The sequence below is a fragment of the Tachypleus tridentatus genome, chromosome 2, assembly GCF_004210375.1.
Source record: "Tachypleus tridentatus isolate NWPU-2018 chromosome 2, ASM421037v1, whole genome shotgun sequence".
Lineage (NCBI taxonomy): Eukaryota > Metazoa > Arthropoda > Merostomata > Xiphosura > Limulidae > Tachypleus > Tachypleus tridentatus.
Window position 1 is genome coordinate 124,483,721 of NC_134826.1, and position 21,769 is coordinate 124,505,489.

At 31.9% G+C, this 21,769-nt stretch overlaps 1 protein-coding gene across 1 annotated transcript; it reads right to left on the reverse strand.

Moving 5' to 3' along the window:
- Positions 1–2,074: 2,074 nt before the first annotated feature.
- Positions 2,075–20,272, reverse strand: LOC143236512 (LIM/homeobox protein Lhx3-like). The gene is made up of 4 exons (XM_076474816.1): positions 19,899–20,272; positions 9,150–9,324; positions 4,725–4,927; positions 2,075–3,907 (listed from the first exon to the last, which is right to left on the reverse strand). Exons 1-4 carry the CDS (start codon positions 19,966–19,968, stop codon positions 3,498–3,500), a joined length of 858 nt encoding a protein of 285 aa, XP_076330931.1. The 5' UTR covers positions 19,969–20,272; the 3' UTR covers positions 2,075–3,497.
- Between the last annotated feature and the right edge of the window lie 1,497 nt (positions 20,273–21,769).

A 21,769-nucleotide genomic window follows, 5' to 3' on the forward strand; every position in this document is an offset into this window, starting at 1 on the left:
GTATATAAATAATTGGCATAAGAAAGGATTATTACGTATTCTTCCGAAAATCAGTGAATTTTGGTGCCATAACACTAAGAAAATATCAGATAATGTCCAAATATAGCTCTAATATAATCTCTACTGTTATGACTTTATGTCGGCTGTGGTTATTACTTGACCTGTCGACTTGAATATTCAAAATCATTTTAATATAATGTATTCAACATTTTACTGATATATAGAGAATTCCAAATTATAAATAAAATAAAATACAAAGTGTATTGTATGCCCTATTATATTTTGTTACGAAAAAATTTTCCTTTGTTATGTCTCCAGAACTTTCTTTAACTTAGAATATAATTTATTATGATTTAATGACTTAAAACACAGGATGTCTTTACAATGTCTGCAAAATTTTATTTCATACACCAAATATGTAGCCATTCTTTAATTATGGTTCGGCATGGCCAGGTGATTAGGGTTTGGTTTGTTTTGAATTTCGCGCAAAGCTACACGAAGGCTATCTGCGCTAGCCATCTCTAATTTAGCAGTGTAAGACTAGAGGAAAGGCAGCTAGTCATCATCACCTACCGTTAACTCTTGGGCTTTACCAACGAATAGTGGGATTGACTGTAACATTATAACGCTCCCACGGCTAAAAGGGCAAGCATGTTTGGTGTGACAGAGATTCGAACCTACGACTCTCAGATAAAGGTGTCGAGTGCCTTATTCACTTGACCATGCTGAGCCTGGTGGATAAGGAGTTCCAATCTCCGTCACACCAAGCATGTTCGCTCTTTCTTCCGTGGGGGTATTACAGTGTAACCGTCAATCCCACTATTCGTTGGTAAAAGAATAGCCAAAGAGTAAGCAATGGTTAATGATGGCTATCTGCGCTAGTAATCCCTGGGTTAGCAGTGTAAGAATAATTCTACGAGTGTCTTCACACTATCTCAGTTAGTCTAGTAATGATAAAAACTTATCTTTATATTGTCTCTTGAATATTTATAGTATCTCTACAGTTCAGTGAATATCAGTAGGATCTATAGAATTTCAGTAAACACATAATTTAATTTGATTCTAGAGCTTCAATGAATACATGGGACATGTATTATAATGTTTCTAGTGCTGTAGTAAACAAGTACGTCAGACTGCTACAGTTAAAGGTTTGTCTGCCTGTTAAAGCTCATCTATATATGCTTCAAATTGCCGCAATAAAATGTTGCAGTTGCCAAGTAACAACTCGCTCACACGTGCTTTAGAGAAAAGGTTTGTGGCCTTGTCTCTAACGTTTGGAAAATAGTGTAGTTTATCTGTATGAAAACAAGAGAACATTTTGCAAAATGAAACCTTAGTAGTGACCAATATGCATACCAAACACCAAGGTCTAAGTTTTAAGCATATTTAGCTAGAGCAGACGATAAAATAGGAAACATTTTAAATGTTGTTTTAAAACGTTTTTGTATACAGTTACCGGGAAATGAACTACTTTGCAAGTAACAAGTAATTATGGATGTCATAAAAGCATAACCTTATTTGCTCAACTAGTTTGCTTCATTTACAAAAAGGAATCACATCCATACCATCAGAAGTAAAAAAAGTATCATGCATGACGTAATTCAGTTTTTTATCTTTTTATTAACAGTGACATCACTGTCAACCATTTCGTTTCTGGAAACAACTAATGTCCTTTCTTTGTCAATAATATTTTCCCTTATTAACCCAAAAGTACTTTCCTCCCTACTTTGGAAATTATTTGAAAAGTAAATATCCGAATGATACCTAAAAGGAAGTATTGAGGTAAGGTTTGATGAAGATATGCTACTTTTCATAAAATCATAAAAATAAGAAATAAAATTTCTTATATATTTGATAGTATAGCGTCCTGTTATATATATTTGGTAAGTTTTAGCACAAAGTGACAAATGCTTTCCTGTTTTTTTATGAATATTTTTCAGATTGAAAACAATTAGAAAATAACTACGACACACGACACAAAATTCAAATATTAGTTTAGCAAAAACTTTATTTTTGATATATTTTCTTTGCTATTTTAGAACTGTTTACAGAGCTTAATACTTACAATGGTCCGTTTCCTGTATTTTTCCATATTAAATAAAACCTATTAATATTATACAAAATAATGTTGTTTTTAATTAACATTTTGAAAAGCAAAACTCTTGAGATTTCTGTTTATTAAAACTAATAACAAATACTAACCACCAGTGAAACCTGTTAAGATTTTCTCGCTCAATTCATAACTGAAAATAACTGAATAAAGCCTAAAGTTTTGTTTATTTGTTTAATATCGTGCATGAGCACTCGAGAGCTATTCTCGCTAGCCGTCTCTAATTTTGAATGTGATAAACAACAGGAAAGGCAGCAAGTCAACACAACACATTGCCAACTCATGGACTTTTCTAAGTGAATAGTGAGATTTGACTGTCACTTTTACTGTGTACCCATGCCTCCAAAGTGCGGAACATGACTTCCATGTGGGTATAACAGGGCGCGAACCACAATAGTCTAAAGAATAAACTTGTATAATAAGGGAAGTTGGTAAAAAAAAAAAAAACATTTCGAAAAGAACATAAATATGTCTGGTGTACAAAAGCTTCAGAGATAAACCAGGAATCACATAAAAATTAAACACAGTCAGTTTAACAGCTCGCAATAATCGCACTGAAATTATACGCAGCCAATATTATAGTTCCGTCAAAATTGTAAACGTAAACAAGAACTTCATAAAGTTTTTATTATTGGACATTTTTTTACATGTTAGTTTTAGGTCAACCGCATTTATTTTGAATTATACGAAGAACAATATATCTGGAGAATTCGAGATTTATGACAAAACACAATCGAAACCCACTCGCATATATAAATATCATATACTTGACTTCAAAATATCCAACATCTAAATTTCAGCTTCAACATATTATATTAAACATTCCCATATGACAAAAAATAAGTTAACCTTTTCGAATTGGAAATTAAAGCAGTAAACAGCGTGCATATAAAGTGTATACCTCTCTATGTAACTAACACATTAAAGAATAATAAGCCTCATTTGATAGATGTGCAATTAAAGTATCATTTCCATTTTCTTTATTGTAACAGTCGTTATTGACTTACTGTATTTTACATTAAATGCAAGTTTCATAGCAAAACCAACTAAATTTCATGCTGTATTTTCAGTAACGACTGTCATAATTTGTCGTCATCTCTTAGTTTACTTTTCTTTAACATAATACATAGTAATTCATGTATGTCTTCATATTTTCAAGTAGCACATGTGATTTTAATCTAAACCCAAAAACATATTCTCATTACATGTTCTCTTACATATTCTAAAAATATCCAAAATGTGTTTTGAAATCTAGAACCCTTGATTTTAAATTCTCCTATTTCAAAGCAATATAAAGTTCAGTTTGTGTAACAGGTTCAATAATCTAACCTCTGAGCTTTTAACTAAGAGCTAAAAAATTTTTACTCATTTAAAATGTAATGAAAGGTTAACATAAAAACGTCAGTTGGTCTTCAAAACATGTCTTACCCTTACAAATATCGTTATCTGTATCATTACTCTTACAATCTCTTTTCCATTCTAAGCCATCATTACTAGAAGGAGATCCAGGAGACGCTGTGGTGGGTGTTGATTCAGCTGAGAACATTTGTGTAGCATTTCCAGTTGTATGCCTGAAATAATTGGCCCATATAGTCTTCCCAGCGTCCTTTTTTAGCCGTTTCTCTTTGGCTCGCCGGTTTTGAAACCATACTTGTACCACCCTCATGTCCAGTCCAGTGTCCTGGCTCAGCTGCTCTCTAATGTGACGAGCAGGTTTGGCACTGTTTTTGTAGGCTTTCTTTAATGTCTCGAGCTGTTTAACAGTGATTGTAGTTCGGGGTCTTTTGCTGGCCACGTCTGCATTTGAATTTTTATTTATAATATCGTCATTCCTTTTATATAATATAAAAAAGCTATGTTTCATAAGTCAACAATCGAAACCAATAATCCCGAAAATAAATACTTTTCTATTAAATATCACCGTTTTATACAACTGGTAAATACAATGAATCAATAAATTTGATCTAAATTAAGCATAAATTATGTTATATTCCTTAAATAAATTTCAAAGAAATTATTTGTGTTATAATTTTACCCATCCTAAAAGTATTAGGATGTGTTTTCTTATAGCAAAGCCACATCGGGCTATCTGCTGAGTCCACAGATAACTGAAACCCTAATTTTAGGGTTGGAAATCCGTAGACTTACCGCTGTACCAGCGGGGAACTCAACTGAACATTCTAAATCTTAAAATTATTAAAATATAAATAATATAACCATTTTTTTACTTTCTGTGACCATGAGAGAATAACAACTTCACATAAGTATCACATTGTCAGATCTTATTGTTCAATATCTACATAGGTCACTTACACGTGGTGTTTGGTTTAATGCTTTCGCTGTTTAAGGCTGTAACTTCTTTTAACAATCTGCTCAGCACTCTTGCTAGCAGTTTGATTCGTACTCCTATTGACATTCTGGTCAGAACTCTTGTTGATGTTGTGGACCGCACTTCTATTGACATTGATTAACTTACCAGAAAAATAATTAAAGTAATTTGTGTAGTTTTTCAAATTAAAAAGGTTTTGCTCCTGCCAAGAATGGCTAATATCCTATTGTAAATTTCTACCTTACTTTTAAGCCAATAAAATTAATGGTTTGATATATGTCTTACTGCGGACTTTAACGGCTTCGTAGTCGTTCTTGCAGACCAACTTCCCGTCTTCCATGAGATAGAACAAGTCCCCGGTATTAAGAAGCTCCTTACACACGATGCAGCAGAAACAGTGAAGATGGTAGACGTATTCCCGAGCTCTTCTCACAACGTTAGAAGGGAAGATCCCCTGATCACAAAAGGCGCATTTTGTCCCATATCGTCTGTTCAAAAAATTGAACGATTTTAGTTAATCGTTATCAAGTTCCATGCCAATATCGTAAATTATACATTTTAAGATACTTAACTGCAGGTTTTTCAATTCCATTTTTTTATTTTTGTAGTTTGGTAGCATTTTTATGCTCAACTATGAGCAAAGGATTACTTGATATGGTAGCTAACCTTATATATTGTAATGATAATAAACATAACTTGTTGCAAGCTGATACGATTCATGATGATTTAGCGCAGCTGTTGACTATCTGATCGCATTAATTAGATATGTAAATTGTTAAAAAACTGCTTGAGATTGTCGTGAATATACTGAGCATTCTGTGTAACTAAATTATCTCTATATATTGCATAGCTATGAGCAAATATTTGCCTGAACTGAGACACATCCATTAATAAGCGTGCATAAAATTTCGCCGATAGATAAACTGCCTTTTCCAAATAAAACACGTTGTCTAAAACTTTGCTTTAAATAAGCCTTCGTGACTTTTAAAGTAATTATTCTACGAATGCATGTAATAAAATTTAAAATTACGTATTTAGATTATTTTTACTCCTTCACTTCGTACGTAATATAGGAGTTGGCTTCCTAAACCCACCAATTGTATAGTGTACAAAGCGTTGAGTGTCTGTATGTTACATTAATCCAATGCTCCTTTGTTATTGATTGGTAATTCCTGTTTCACTCTGTACTTACGCTTTTTAAAAGAACGCCATATATGGGTAAGAAAGCTAGATTCTATGGATAATGATAACATCGTTTGTACTAGAATTATGGTATCTTTTTCAGTTTATGTAAAACAAAAAAAGAAACGAATGAACTTTTTAATACTCCTACAACATTCACAGTACCTTATGTAGTTTTATATGGAAAGTATTGGAACAATATAACAAGCCGGTTTTTGTTGTAAGAAAGAAAAAAATAATAAGAATTACAAAAGGGCCGTTTTAAGCGGATTTTCATCTTATCGTATATCTAACATACTTGTTTTTCAGCATTATTATACTTGTACGACCTTAGCGGTCAATCGTAAACATTTTAAAGTGATGTTTGAACTGAATATTTACTGTTCAAAGTGCTTTTTACCAGAATGTTCCATTAGGGATTCTTGCAATTTCTTGCTATTCCTATTAAGAACCGATATTGTGGTTTATAATTCATTGCTCGTAAATTACCGAAAATATTATTTTCTATCAAAAGGTTCATCTTCTTGGTTAGTCTTTACAAAAATTGAAAAAAACTTCATAAGGGTTATCTGTGCATAGCCATTCCTAATCTTGAACTGATTGATTAAGGGTAAAGCAGCTGTCAGCAGCATCTATCACCAACTCTTGCTTTAATCTTCTCCGACCGACTAGTGGAATTTCAGGGTTACTTTTGTATAGCAGCCAGGGCCTCAAACTGTGGAGATCCTTTAGTGACAATGGGGTAGGAAGTAGAAATTCATACAAACATTGTTTTGGCAAGTTAACTATTAGGTTATACACTGACTCAGTGGGTTTGTAGTAAAATTATCAATAATAAAATCAATTACATGATCAGGATATTCGTGCGTGACGACTGATATAACGTTTTAGATATCAAAATGCGAAGTATATTTTGTGGTTTAAACGATATGAGTCATAACTAATATTATTTACTTATATGATACCAAAATACTTCAAAGTAGAAATTACTAGTTAACGTTTCGTTGTAATTAACTTGTTGATATCTATCTTCCGAATGAAACAAAGATCTTGTGGTGAAGTTCTATTACGTTATATATCTTACCTTTTTACTATATGAAAGCTTTGTGCTCCATTTTTCTGATGATTCACACCACTGTCATAACTTTCTACTACTGGAAAGTTTTGTGTTTCATCTTTCTGATGTTCTGCCCCAAGTGTTTTAATTTTGCATTAAGGAAGGGTTTATAATCTATCTTAATGATGTTGTTGCACAAAGTGTCCTAGCTTTATATTGTTTTGAAGATGAATTTCATTTTATGACGCTGTTCTATCAAGTGTCTTAACTTCCTACCAATGAAAAGTTTTGTACATAGAGTCTTAACTTTTACTGTTATGAAGATATCCCTGCAGAGACAGCATTAAGTCGACGGATTTCAGTACAATGTCAAAAAGTGTCTTTACTTTCTTTTATGGTGGAGGTTTGTATTTCATTTTATGAAGTTTTGCCTAGAGCATCTTTACTTTCTACTATGGTGAAGGTTTGAATTTCATTTTCTGATGTTCTGCCTAAAGTGTCTTTACTTTTTTTTATGGTGAAGGTTTTATTTCGTCTTTCTGATGTTCTGCTATTGTGATGGTTTATATTTCATTTTATGGTGATATTGCACTAAGGGTATTAACACTATATCATAGGGAAGTTTGATGTTTTTAGCACTAAACATCTGAACTTGATATATAATGTTGCGCAAAGTTGCTTAATTTTCTATTGTGATGGAACTATAAACTAAAGTATGTCATTTCTTTTTTCGGAAATTATCACTTCAAACCTTTATCGTTCAGATTTAACTAAGCTCCTCGTCGTCCTGTTATAAATTGTTCTATTGTTTATTTTCATAATTAGCTTGTGTATAAATTATTAGCTTTATCTACTTAACAGGACCTGGCGTTACCTTTGCTCAGCGTGCTTGATTCGCAATATTTGAGTTTATGGATCGAAACTCGTTTTTTTCAGCGACTGCGTTTAATATGACAGTCAATCACATAATTCATTGTTAAAGAATAGTCTAAGAATTGGGGGGGGATTGCTGGCTGACAATTTTCTTTACACTTTTCGGTTGTTCAGAATTAGAACAGATTGCCTTGATAGATTTGCCATAAACAAACAAACAAACCACTATATAACATTATCTAACTCACCTGCGTCATTTTAGTTTATTTTCCTTGCATACATCACAACTATATTCATGCTACATTTTAATACACATGTAAATGACTCAAGAGTAGCAAACGTTCAGATTGTTTGCCATTGATTGACATGTCAACTGTCATCCTTCCAGTACTTTAATTAAATGTAAGGAAATATACAAGAAATAACATGTTTTAAAACTTTAGTGTCAGGATTATTACGATGGGTCTTAACCATATAACCAAATCTGGAGTAATATGTTTGTATTAACGCTACACAATCTTCCAACCATGCATTTTTCATTTTCCGTCTCTGTATGGAGTTACGTTAGACGGTTAGCAGGAACCTGTGCGTTTGGTTAACATATTCTCATAGAACGGAACATTAATGTTATACCAGTAACAAATAACGTATTTCATCCAATTCTTCTACGGTAATTACTTATTAAGCCTGAATACAACAACGAAACGCAAATATTATAGATCCAATCTGTGAATACCTAAACATCTTTAAAAGTAATATAGTTTTTACTATTTAATGTGTTTCTTTCAAGTAAAATATGTATGTTTACTTACTTCACAACCTCCTAATTTTGCCTTCAGTGGCACAGCGGTACGTTTACGGACTTTCAGCAACAGAAACCGGGTTTCGATGCCCATAGTAAGCAGAGCACAGATATCCCATTGTGTAGTTTTCTGCTATAAACAAACGTATTAATGTTCACGTACTTTAAATTTGTTAATTTGAGTTTTAAAAGTTAAGCACAAAGCTGCACGATATATTGTCTGCACTCTGCCCACTAGGAATATCGAAACCCGGTTTCTAACGCTGTATCACTGGGGTGTCGTATTTTAAGCAGGACAAACAAAATGAAAATCAAGCACATCCATTAACTACTCGTTGCTAACCTCTGGAAAATTTCAAACGGCAAACGTCAACTACACAGTAAAGACATATAATTTACACGAGTAACATTGATTTCTATGCTTGCAACCGATAGTACAGAACATCACTAAGCTTGTTTATTATTTGAAACTAAAAATATATTGTATTATAATACAATTTTGCTCATTACGTTCCACGACTCTGGAGTTACGGAAATAGTACATAGATATTACTATTAGTAATTACTATGTAGTAATTACCACTAATTAAAAGTTGGATAATGGTATTAACTAAGACGTATTTAAAACTATATTGATTTAGGTCTTTATTTTACTAAATGAAAATATATAAGTTTAACTACACGTCGTGTTTACTTCAGTCAAGGCAAAGACAAGATTGTTACGATCATTATTGCTTAGCTGAAAGAACATAGGAAGCATATCTACATAACACTTTCCATGGTATAATAAACTTACCTAAAGAAATCATCCTTACATAACACTTGGCCATGGCGAGAAAAACATTTTGTTGTCAGTGGTGTCTGGCATTCTGTACACCTGAGACACTTTGCGTGCCAAGTCTTGTCGAGCACTTTCAACATAAATCGGTCAAAAATAACTTGATCACAACCAGCACACTTTTGATTAGATCCTAAAGAAATAAAAAAAGTTACAGGGTACAGGTTATTTTACATAGAATTAATAAACTGAAAATGTAACATGGAATAATAGAAACTAATGATAATTTTTAATATATATGTATATATATTCTTACATCATCTGGGGCTATGGTAAAATTAATAATCAGGTTGTTTTGCTGATATAGTACTAGAATAAAATAATTTTTAATATTACTAATAATAAATTATATATTTCAGATTCATTAATTTTCGTTATTAAAAATCAATTTGAGCCACTATTTGTCTTAAAATATAAAATGGAAGGTATAGAGGTCTGCATCTCCTTATTTAACTAAACAGTTCTTAAATTCCTTTACAGTGTGCTGAAACAACATGAAAAAGTGTGTATATTTGTTATAGCAAAGCCACATAGGGCTATCTACTGTGTCCACCAACATGAAATAAAAATACCAATTCATTAATAAGTTGCTTTATATAACACGTTGATGAATAAAAATATCTTATGTGGGACAAACATTTATCTATAATTTAGGAAAAGGAGAAAAACAGTTCGTTATTTCTAATTCAATTACAAGACGGTTAACAGTTTAAAATAATGTTTTGTTTTTCTAGTTTAATCATCAAATTTTTTTATCAAGTTTATACAAGTCGTTCATGTATAGTAATGCTGTCACAGTTTCATCGTATATAGACAGTGAATGAAATTTGTTGCAAAAATAGTTTTAGAAGTGTATAGAAATCCCAAGAATTTCCATTCATTTTGACAGATTTCGTCTCATTCTTACTCTTTAAGTTAAGACTAATATAACTCATTTAAATACGCTTTAAAGTATTATTAAACCGTATCCCAGCTACAGTACGATAACAAAAACGTACAAACCATTAAAAGAAACCCCATTTACGTTTTCCCAATGTTCTGTGTTTCCGGCCTTCATTGCTATCTAAGATCGTTAATTTTTGTAAATTCCAAAAAAAATATCAAGCTAATTCGTACAATTTGCGTGCTGAAATCCACAAAACCCAATAATTGATGGTCACGAATATGTATACATTCGCACATGCAATCATGGATACACATAGTTTGTGTACATATTTTTCGATGCATACACGAGCAGATATGCTAAAATATTTATATTGTTTTCTTACTAAGAGGCGGAGATCAATCTACATTAAAACGAGCCGTTAATGGTTTGATAATGAATCTGCAAAAGTAAATAAATGCAAATAAGGGAAGAAAGTCATTTTCTGGTTATTATTTTATTTTGTACATGTAGGAACTAAAATAGAGATGTGTGTGTGTGTGCGTGAAGTTTGGCTCGTAGTTGAATTTAAATCTGGCTTTTATCTGAATTTTGGCTCGTTGTTAAACCTAAGTTTAGGTTTATCTAACACCAAAGTTTGGAATGTGCTTACTTAACGTTATATTTCACACACGAATTCTGGGTAAATTTGATATCTGTTTGTCTTACACCTCTTATAACCTGAGGATGATTTTTCAGCAAAACCTAACACCCATTTTTCTTGCTAAACTTAAGTTTCTGTTTAAATTATTTTCACTTGTGTTCAAGTGTTGCAGGATTTGGCGTTAATATTACACCCAGTTCGGGTCTAGAGTTTATGTTTAGCTAATAGCCTACTTCGATGTTAACATGATACCAAATTCGATTTTAATGTTACACCTGTGTCTATGTGACACTATATTCGGTGTTAAGTTTAAAATCTCAGTTGTGGTCTGATGGTGACGAAAGATTATGTCTAGTGAACATCATACCAATTCGATTTTAATGTTACATCTGTGTCTATGGACACCAGATTCGGTGTTAAGTTTAAAATCTCAGTTTTGGTCTGATGGTGACGAAAGATTATGTCTAGTGATGATAGTCAATGTGTGGTTAGTTAAGTTGCATTGATTGAGAAGGATGTAAATAACTTAGTGTGGTTAAATAATTTGAAGAAGCCTATGGATAGTGTAATGTCAATGTTAGGGGAGAATGTATACTGTGTTAGAAGGGTGATAACTGTGCTTGTTTACACGATTATAATAAAAAGGTATTGTGATAATGTTGTGATATTAGTAAAAAGGCACCTGGATAGAGTATTCAAGAAGAATATGTGTATCATGCTCCGTGTAAGATTGGGAATAGATTATATATTGACTATTACACACATGCTTCTTATGAAGTGGTTGTGTATTATTAACTATAATTCTAAGAACATACATGCATGTCAGTACTTGAAATATTATAATTTCTGAATGACTGAAATATGTAACGTATTACGATTTCAAATAGTCTGAAACTGAGCTAAATTGTAATTTAGATTTAGAAGGTAATTAAATGTCAAGATGTATCAAATTTACTAGATTTACCAACATGGTTGATACACACAGCATTCTTTCCTAATACAAATAAACGTTAATATACAAACAATAATACAATTTATAATAACGCTTATTACAAATAATGATTCATATACAAAATTTTTATAACCTTAAAAACAATATTGAGTCTTTATTTAATCCGGACCTCCTTGATATCCTATCGAGGGTTCAGGATGAGTGAATTAATTTCGAGTAGATATCGATACAATTCACTTAAAGGGAGAGCTAACTAGCTCTTCTCTGATCACATATGAGTTTTTCAGAGTTGAAGTTATATAATGCCTTCGTAAAAATACTGACATCCGAAGTTAATACGTTGAGTTTAAACGGTTTGTAATCTATAAACATTTCTGGTCAAATATCTAGAGTCCCCATTAATAAACGTTAAACAAAGTTATAGCTTCTGAGATTTATAATATACCAACTGTAGCAAACCAATAATACATACTGTCCCTTGGCTGGATTGGTTGCATTGGTTATCTTTTATAAGTATTAGGCGAGATTCTAGAAATTTCAGCTAAAACAACAACATTGGCATTTACATACCCATATACATTGTTGATTCTTACAGTCGAGAATCTTCTACAATTTTAGTGAACATGCGGGAATTTATCAATACAGATTTAATAGTATAAGTTACATGTGTTTCTAAACATATGTTTACCTAAAACAAATATATAGTAGTAAATCCGACACAAATAATTGTAAAATAAGACATGGAAAATAGTTCGTAATCTAAAGGCCTAAATAACAGAAGAAAGATCAAGAAGTTATCTAACATCTATAATAATAAGAACATCTTTTTTAAAATTAAAATTCAGGCTATATTTGCTGTTCGCTAAACGAAAGGATACCCATAAATCGATAACCAAATGTAAATTAGTCTACTAGTCTGATTTTGGTTCAGAATTCTTCCTTTAATATTAGTTTAATAATTTCTGTTAATTTACTAAACTGAAAGAGAGGTAGCTATCCACTTATAAGAAAAGGTGCAGACAGATAAAGACGTCACATAACTTACATCATAAGGCATAAAAACGGTGTTTAATAACTACGAATATTACCTTACTGAAAGCCATATAGTTTAGGCAAAATCACCAACATCACATGAAATGTGCCTAAAGAAATTTTTCACTAAAACTGTGTAAATGAAACCATATCATGGTTTGAGCTGTTTTTTCCTGATAATAGCTGTTTTAAACGAGGCAGAAATTTACCGACAAATGTTTAGTTTATATAGTATTTTCCAAAAGAAAAATTCTATATTTTAATAGAACATAAATAATAATGTTAAACATTTATATCACCTTGTGTTCAGCTTTTGTAGAGTGTATTTTGAAAATATATAAATTCGCTATCGGCACGGTAACTTCCCCGATCACACGCACAAATCCGTGCACGAACTCGTTAGCGCGTACGTTTCGCGCTTTCCCGGAAATACCCAATAAACCAAAACTTTTTTATCTATCTATTACTAATGTATTTCCATTTGTACAGCAATGCTAGAGATTTTATCCATTATTCATGCCTGTATGCTTACAGGCTTCTAAGAGGAACCCGTGATTGAGGTATCTCACCCTCTAGTGATAAGTCATGACATCGTTTGTTTATTGCGTTTTAGCACGGAATTTAGCATTTAGCACACTGTCAGTTCAACCTACGTGTAAATGTCTTTTTTAATCAGATATTGAATAGGTTTACAAACAAATATTCAAAATATTCATTTTTCTGAGTCTCCAAAATGTTTCAAGTTCCGACTGATGACTAGAACACTACAACGTTACGGGAACTTTCTTGTATGTGTTATAACTAAAGAAATAATGGACTTGTAGCACGCATTTGACATACTCTTTAACTTTAACTTCTTTTTCTTGGTCGCGTTTACATTTGAAATTCCATTGAACTCTAGAACTTAGACACGTGATTCATCACTCACTCTAAACGTGTGTTTGTCTTATAGCAAAGCCACATCGAGCTATCTGCTGAGACCCCCCGAGGAGAATCGAACCCCTGATTTTGGCGTTGTAAATCTGGAGACATACCGCTGTACTAGCGGGGGTCAACTCTAAACGAACTAGTATAGAAAATTGTGAATACGGTAGAGAAGAGAAAGAAAAAATAGCGACATTCGGAGAACTGGTAAAGCCTTGTTCCCTTCAACCGCTTATTTAGAAAATACTGAAAAAACCAAACCAATGACCAGTGAAGCTTCTGACATACATGCCACGACCAATTAAGTCGCTCGCACAGCTAATACAATATCAATATTTGAAGAAAATTAACATACTAATCAATCACGTCGCTCACATGGTAAGTACAATATAATATTTGAAAACAGGAAATGTAATAACAAACAAATCACTCTACAGTGAATAAACTACAAGAAATGTTAATTTAAACCCAAACTTCCACATGGTTCATACAAGAACTCCATGCAGATGCTCATATAATAAGGTAATTATGTCTGCACAGAGATAAACAGTTTTTCTATTGTGTCTTCTTTCTTTTTTCTTCTTTCAATCACCTTTCAGTTGGTTTCCGTTCCTTGAATTCTCGGTGTGTTATTTTGAAACTTAGTAATATTATAACTTGACCTAATATGCCCAGATGACGTTTTTTTAATATTCTCCGTGCATATCTTTATAAGTATTTTACGGGATGAAAGGGCAAACAACCCAAAACGTACATTTTGGACTCCTGTGTGATCATATTCTTAGCAATAAATGTTTACGTGCCAAACACATTGATTTAAAGAAGTTGATTTTCCTCATTTTGAGTCTTTTCTAGAGGAAGGGGGCCATAAAGACAGTTTCCTATAGGTTCCACATAATGACGAATAAGTATCTTAAACTTTACCATTTATAATAATTATAGACGTCACAATGCCACAAAAGAGCATTGCGGTGTTTTTTCAAATCACTCCACCATATTTTGGCCACTTTACATGACATTTAGTACAAAGATACTTTTCACATGTAAGATATGACCATAGTTGGCCATTTTATGGAAGGTCAAAATGTTAAATGAACCCATAATTTTAGAGATTTTGTCAGTTATTAGCTTTTATTCGATCAGTTTCAGTACGAAATTCAGTACAAATATACCTTTAAGGAGGTCCAAAGCAGTAATATAGGCAGTTTTTTGTATTTCTGGTGTCAAAATTGACTATGTTGGGAATTCGTGGCGAAGACATGTTTCATTAGCTTAAAAATGTTTGCTTCTTTAATTATCACTTGTTTAACTCTGCGTCTCTCTTTGAGAAAGATTGTTCATTTTATTTTTTATGTGAACGTTTAATATTGTTTTTTTTGTGATTTTTTTCCATCAGATATTTTACAGGTTGTCAGAAAGCAGAAGTTGCTTTAGCAACCTCACTATTAAGTATTCAAGTTGCCACATCTGAGTATGCTCATATAGGTGATTCAATTTTTCATTCGTTGATTAAGCCTTGCTCCATACCATCACAAGCTATTGTCATATTAATTTTCTTTATTTTAATCATTAATATAGACACAAAAATTTCAGAAAATTAGAAGAAAATAAAAAAATAAATAAACTGAAACAATTTATTCTGTATTCCATAAGCTGTACTACGTGTCTAATGACTGTATTGATTGGTTAAACATACAAGTTCAAAGAGCAGCGTATTCGCTTTTAATAATCAAAGTCAAGGAGCAGTAAAACTATCTCCAATACTCACTGATTTAACGCACAAATGTGTTTCATAATATAAACGTAAAGCATGTAGCCATTATTTAGCTCTGGAGAGAACATTACTAATTTTGTAGAAAAACACACCATGTTTTACCCATAAAGGTTTAATTTCTTTCATTATGGATGAAACTGAAAACTTCTGCGATGGACATGTTAACATATAAATTATTCGTGGAATATAATTGATTTATTTTAAAACAACTGTCAGAATATTCTATGTTTATTTAATTTTCGATGATAAATGATTGGGAAACGACAAAGGTAATTTACAAATGGTTCCATTCATTTTTATTTTATAAAGCAAAGTTGTCTAGAAAAATATGAACTTTGTTGTTTCGCACATATTCTGCGTCTCTTGCTGAGACAGCGGTAAGTCTACCGAGTTACAATGCTGAAATCAGTGGTTCGATTTCCCTCGATGGACACAACAGACAGCCCAATTTGTTGTAAGAAAACCAACCATACGCATATTATGCTTAAAGGTGCTAACACCAGGTATATCCCGATTTTATTTATATTGTTTTGTTTGTTTGTTTTAAACACACATAAACAATATCAAATATATGTGAATTAATTCTGTTTGTTTGTTTTTATTTTGGAAATGCGTGAATTCACATTATTTGTCGTTTTACATTGGAATATTCCGTTGCAATTAGGTCTAATTGTTGAGATCTCAGCTGCCAGTTTATTTCCAACCAATCAGACATCCTTGGATGTGAAAATGTGTAACCGTCGCTTATATAATATGTACATTGAAAGTGTTAAAATATTATATTTTCTTTCAAGTAATATAGTAATGGAATTACTTCAATAAATAGCAACGAACGTTTCATATGTTCCTAAAAAAAAAGAAGAAATATCTTGATATCTACATGGTAACTTAGTAGCTCCGTACAGGAGCAGTAGCCCCCAAGTGGCTCAGTAGTATGTCTGCGGACTTACAACGCTAAAAACTTGGTTTCGATACTCGTGGTGGGCAGATCACATATAGCCCATTGTGTAGCTTTGCGCTTAATTCAAAACAACAAGAACAGGATCAGTAAATACGTTAGAGTCGTGTTATCATTATCTTTAAGTTGGTAAATCAAACAATAAAATTTGTTTGTCTGATTCGAGCTCTGAAAGAGCTATAAATGAAGTAGAAATATTTCAGTCATCAAATTACGGATATTAGACATACATCTGTAAAAGTATATTTATGATTTCTATACTTTTTTAAAATTTCATTTTATCATGATATGTTGTTATAAAGCAGTTTAGAAATTAATTTTAAAAAAGCGTTAAACAATCACTTGTTGTTGGATATTGAATCCAAATCATTTAAACTTTAAGTTTTAGAAACAAATAACTCTACCACAAACGGCAGAGAAAGCAATTTGGCTAAAAATATATATCATTGTGTTTGAGATTATTAATTTAAAAAGTTCGTTAAGCCTATTGGTTTAAAAATATCAAAATGTTCTTTGAGTTAATAAGAAAAATCTTTAGCAAACGCACATATAATAACAACTCAATGAAATACTTTAGTTATGATAATTTTAACTTTGGTTACTTTTGTGGATTTTATTCCATTCATACCTTAATAACGATATCAATGTGGTATTCAATATGTGAAGTTGGAATTTCTATTTCACTTTAAAACTCACAAACTCCTGTTACACAGAGGGTTGAGTATACGTTATATTAAAATTACGTTGGAGCCTCACCAAATCTTTACAATCCATGTTGTCATTTTCTGTCATGTTCTATCTCACGACCCATCACCTTACCGATAGTCTTGTACTGCAAATTTCCATTGCTAAAGGTTCTGCCATGTCTAAAGCACACCACTTGTCTCAGCATCTTTTTCAACGGTCCAACCACACAAAAATCTGTAGTCGACTTGACCAGTATGGAATAGTGTAAATATCCTTTACATTTCTCATCTGTTCGAGGTATGTGACAATTCAATGAATATTGTCATGGAAGGAGCTGTTATACACGTTATTTGTGTTATTTTCCAAATGAAGGGTTATTGCTCATTTTGATTCTCGCCAATTACAAGAAAATGAACTTTGCTTGCCACGGCTAAGATATAATTTACCGTAGGTTTCTTTTTTTATGGTAATGGTAATCCCAAATTATTCCATATTCCTTAGTTTACCAATGTCATTAAGTGCAGCCTTATAAATTCCAAATTTTTGATGTTAACGTATTTTTATGGTCTTAATATATGAATATTTTAATATAAAAGGACTGCTACACATCTTTTCCAAAAGCGATTAATTTTTGTTGGAATAAAACTTCCTACAAAAATCCAAATAATGTCAAAATGTTGTTTTGATACATTCCGTTCCATAGTGAATTTATAAAGGCTGTGCCTCTCACAGACTCATTTATAGTTGTTTTAATATATCGTATTTAATCCTGCAGTTCATCAGATCCGTGTTAAACAAATTGAAAATTAGAAATAAATAGTCTTTTAGTTAAGTTTTATGTTTTGTAATTAATTTTTCTTTGGAAATTTGAGCAACTACATGAATGCATCATTCATTCCAACATTTTGCGATAAATAAATGCACATACTGATATTATATATATTTATTGTCAGTTATAAATATTATATGAATAATGCACAAGTAATGAAACTGGATTGCTTGCTTTTCTTCTCTGAACATTTCAACTTTTATATTACTATAGAACAAACATATCTTGAAACAAATAAACATTAAGAATCATTGCATTATGTATAATGTATTACTAAAAGAAATATCTGCTGAAATCTTTTCTTGAGCTCTATTCACTATTTCTAACAGTATTTTTCACATTGAAAGTGTCCCTTTGATAAAGGGTTTCTCTTCAACTTTTACATGGCATTATTCATAACTTACAAAATGTTGTCAACTCATTTCGCGCTAAAACCTATCTTTCTAATAAACAAATTATATTCAGCTAACCTGTGACCTAAAATATATATTTATTTATCTGTTGAATAAAGACTCTCAGACACATGAAATTCACAATGAGCAGTCAAAAATTATGTGTTTAAACACTGTATTTAGAACAGTGTTTAAGAATTATCCCACTGTCTTCTTCTTTCATAGTAACCGACTTATTATAGACAATATAACAAAAATTCAGAAGATAATCTTTAAACGGCAGAAAACAAACAAACAGATAACTGTACATATTAAATAAATTAACTGAACAATAATCAGATGTTTATAAACAGCTAAATATGTTAATAATGTAGTAGTTGTTTGGAACTTATGTTTGTGTTACTTTCTCGATTCCAAGACTAAAGGTGATTAGACAGAGAAAAATGTTTCTTTTGTTTTGTTTGTTTTTTTGAATTTCGCGCAAAGCTACTCGAGAGCTATCTGCGCTAGCCGTCCCTAATTTAGCAATGTAAGACTAGAGGGAATCAATTAGTCATCACCACCCACCGCCAACGCTTGGGCTACTCTTTTACCAACGAATAGTGGGATTGACCGTCACATTATAACATCCCCACGGCTGGGAGGACGAGCATGTTTGGTGCACAGAAAAATGCACTGTAATATTTCAAAATAATGTACTGTTACAGAAACATTTTGGTATTAATCTGTTTCGCTTACACATTTTTCAACAGTAGAGGATGAACCTGATATGATGTAGTACATTCAGTCAACAAACAAACAGGTAACAATTGTTTGTTTTAAATTCTTATTAAACAGTGATAATTACGTAAATATCTGTTAGGCACACAGATAAAATGAAAATTGTGTTTTGAAATACGGTGAGTTTACAACGATTAAATTTTAAGCACAGTTAAAGTATTAGATGGAATACTAAATACTTATGGATGGAATATGTTGTTTTCATATTGTGGTAAGTAGCCAGAAAATGAAAATGTAAATATTTAAGTAGAAATTTTCCCCGTTAAAACATCATTCAATAACAGGCAGGCAAACAACGACTTATGAGCATGAGGAAGAGTTTTATGGGTGGTGGAACGTAGTACATGTTTTGACAGGACATTGGCGATTTAACAATGTTTATTACTATACGGATATATCTCATTAAGTAGCTAATTTCGTTGAAGATATAAATTGTATATAGCAATTCGATACACAAAACAAAAACAACAACTTAATCTTTGATATGTGTATCTTTAGTGGGTAACAGATATTTTATTTGACATATTGACTATATTTTATTTTTAGATCATATTACGATCGCGCACAACCTCTTCATCCGCCTAAACTTTTAAGTATTTGCATTAGTTAGTTACTTAGGCAACCTGAAATCAGGCGATTTAACATTTTAAAGTACAAGCGATTCATTTTTTAAATTTTTAGCTGCTGATTTTGTTGGCGGGCTAAAACAAAATTGCAGTGAGAACTCAGTATTTGCAAGAACTAAAGTTACGATTTAATTGTGGATTGCAAAAGTTTGCTTATCAGAAATAACATAGTTAGTTAAGAATAAAATTATATTTAAATGTCCATAAAAGAGAAAATCGTGACCTACTGTGCAAGGAGGAAGAAGCGTAGAAACTCAGGTTACGAGGATCTGGGTTGTCGCTACGGTCATCAGGCATCTCGCTTGGAATTAAGGAGAGGTCAGTAACTGTTCACATGGAATGTCAGTTGTAAGGCAAGACTATCAGGACACATCAGTAGTCCAGTTCACATCATATTTTGCCGTTTAACCTCTACGTTAGTTAATAAGTCCATTTGCTGAGCTACAATATCAACAGAAAAAAAGAAACTCTTAAGAATTATTCCTTAGATTAAAATTTAAATAATCTTTTCTCTACGCTTTCCATTTAAGCTGAATTATATATTTTAGTAAAAGTCTACGTTTGTGTGGACAATATCATCAGTGAAGTAATAGTTACTAAACTGTCCCGCGGAATGCTGCCGGCTCGCGACTACACTAAGCACGCGCGGAAAAGATCAATCTATACTATAAGTTTGAGCGAATAGTAAGTAAAGTGCACATCACAGAGCTTCCTTTGATTGGTGTAATTTCAAATACGGGGAAGTAGCAATTTGCTGTTATTTGCTGTTTCTAATAAAATGTTCGGACCGTATCATTTTTTAAGCTTTAAGACTTTAATTAAGAATCACAAGAAATGCACACAGCATACTAAATAGAGCAAACATACTTCAGCAAATACGAAATTTCACAAACTTACAATAAATTTAGAATACTATATATATATCAATATTTATTTTTTAGAATTGCTTTACAATATAGAAAAAAATGCATCAGACAACGTTATAAGATGTATCAGAATTATAAATAAAGATATATCCAAAAAATATAGTATAATACAACTGTATTGTTTTGGACGGAAACGTTCCTAACAAGGAATAAATTATCAGTATTTGAGAAATCCTTCGTTACGAGAATCCTATTTGTCTTTGATGCAAAAATTAATATAACATTTTTAAGCAACATTTAAAGAAAAGACATAGGCTTGTATAGAATCTGAAATGTCTTTTGATTCAATCAATTTTGCAAGCGTTGATTTTTTAAAAACGGGTTCATCATGAGTAGCTGATAAATTGCCTTTGTTGTTGTACCCTATAATTAGTGATTATTTCAACTCTTTGAACTATTATTAAAGAGTGAGAGAATGTGGAACAGCATAGCAATTTACCTTTCAATTATAAAATTCTCATCGAAAAATGGAAGGTGTGCGAAATGGGTAGTTTTCCTTAGAAATATTTAAATATACGAAAAATGGCATTAGCAAATATGTATACACCACTTTCTGCCGTTTATTTTCTGGATTTATAATGCTAAACATCGGGTTTCAATTCCCGCGATCAGCTGAGCGTAGTTAACCCATTGCATATCCTTGTGCTTAATAATGAATAAACAAAAAGACACTTGCCACTTACTTAGTGAGTTAGACTATTTTAAGATAATTCCATCTCTCGTCAGTAACGATTTACTATGGTAAATGAATAAAACAAAACTAGACATATTGTAGTGGCGATATGTATATCATACGTATGATGTTTATGCTGTCCTTTGTTTACCGTAGTGAACTTCTATTAATATCAGAGTCAACCAATATGACATACATATGATATACATATCGCACTTTCTCTATTTGTCCTCGTTTAGGTTTAGCGATATGGATAAATTCCCCCTAAACCTGTATAACTCAATTACAAATGGTGAATTAAATATATATGTTCTTGTTTCTTTATAGTGTCTTACATATCATGTTTGTTGAATACCTCAGAAGAATAAAATCAGTAGCACCAGTGTTTTATAATCTTTAAAACCTATATAAATGTATGTTCACTGTAATGAGTAAAAATGACCCCCCAAAACACCAAAGTTACATATATATATATATGTGTGTGTGTGTGTGGGTTTTG

Coding starts and splice junctions, on each gene's coding strand:
- LOC143236512 (XM_076474816.1), bottom strand. CDS start 19,968: ATGCCTGATGACCGTAGCGACAACCCAGATCCTCGTAACCTGAGTTTC. Junction 9,325..19,898: donor CGCTTCTTCCTCCTTGCACA/GTAGGTCACGAT, acceptor TTATTTCTTTAG/GATCTAATCAAAAGTGTGCT. Junction 3,908..4,724: donor CGAAGCCGTTAAAGTCCGCA/GTAAGACATATA, acceptor ATTCAAATGCAG/ACGTGGCCAGCAAAAGACCC.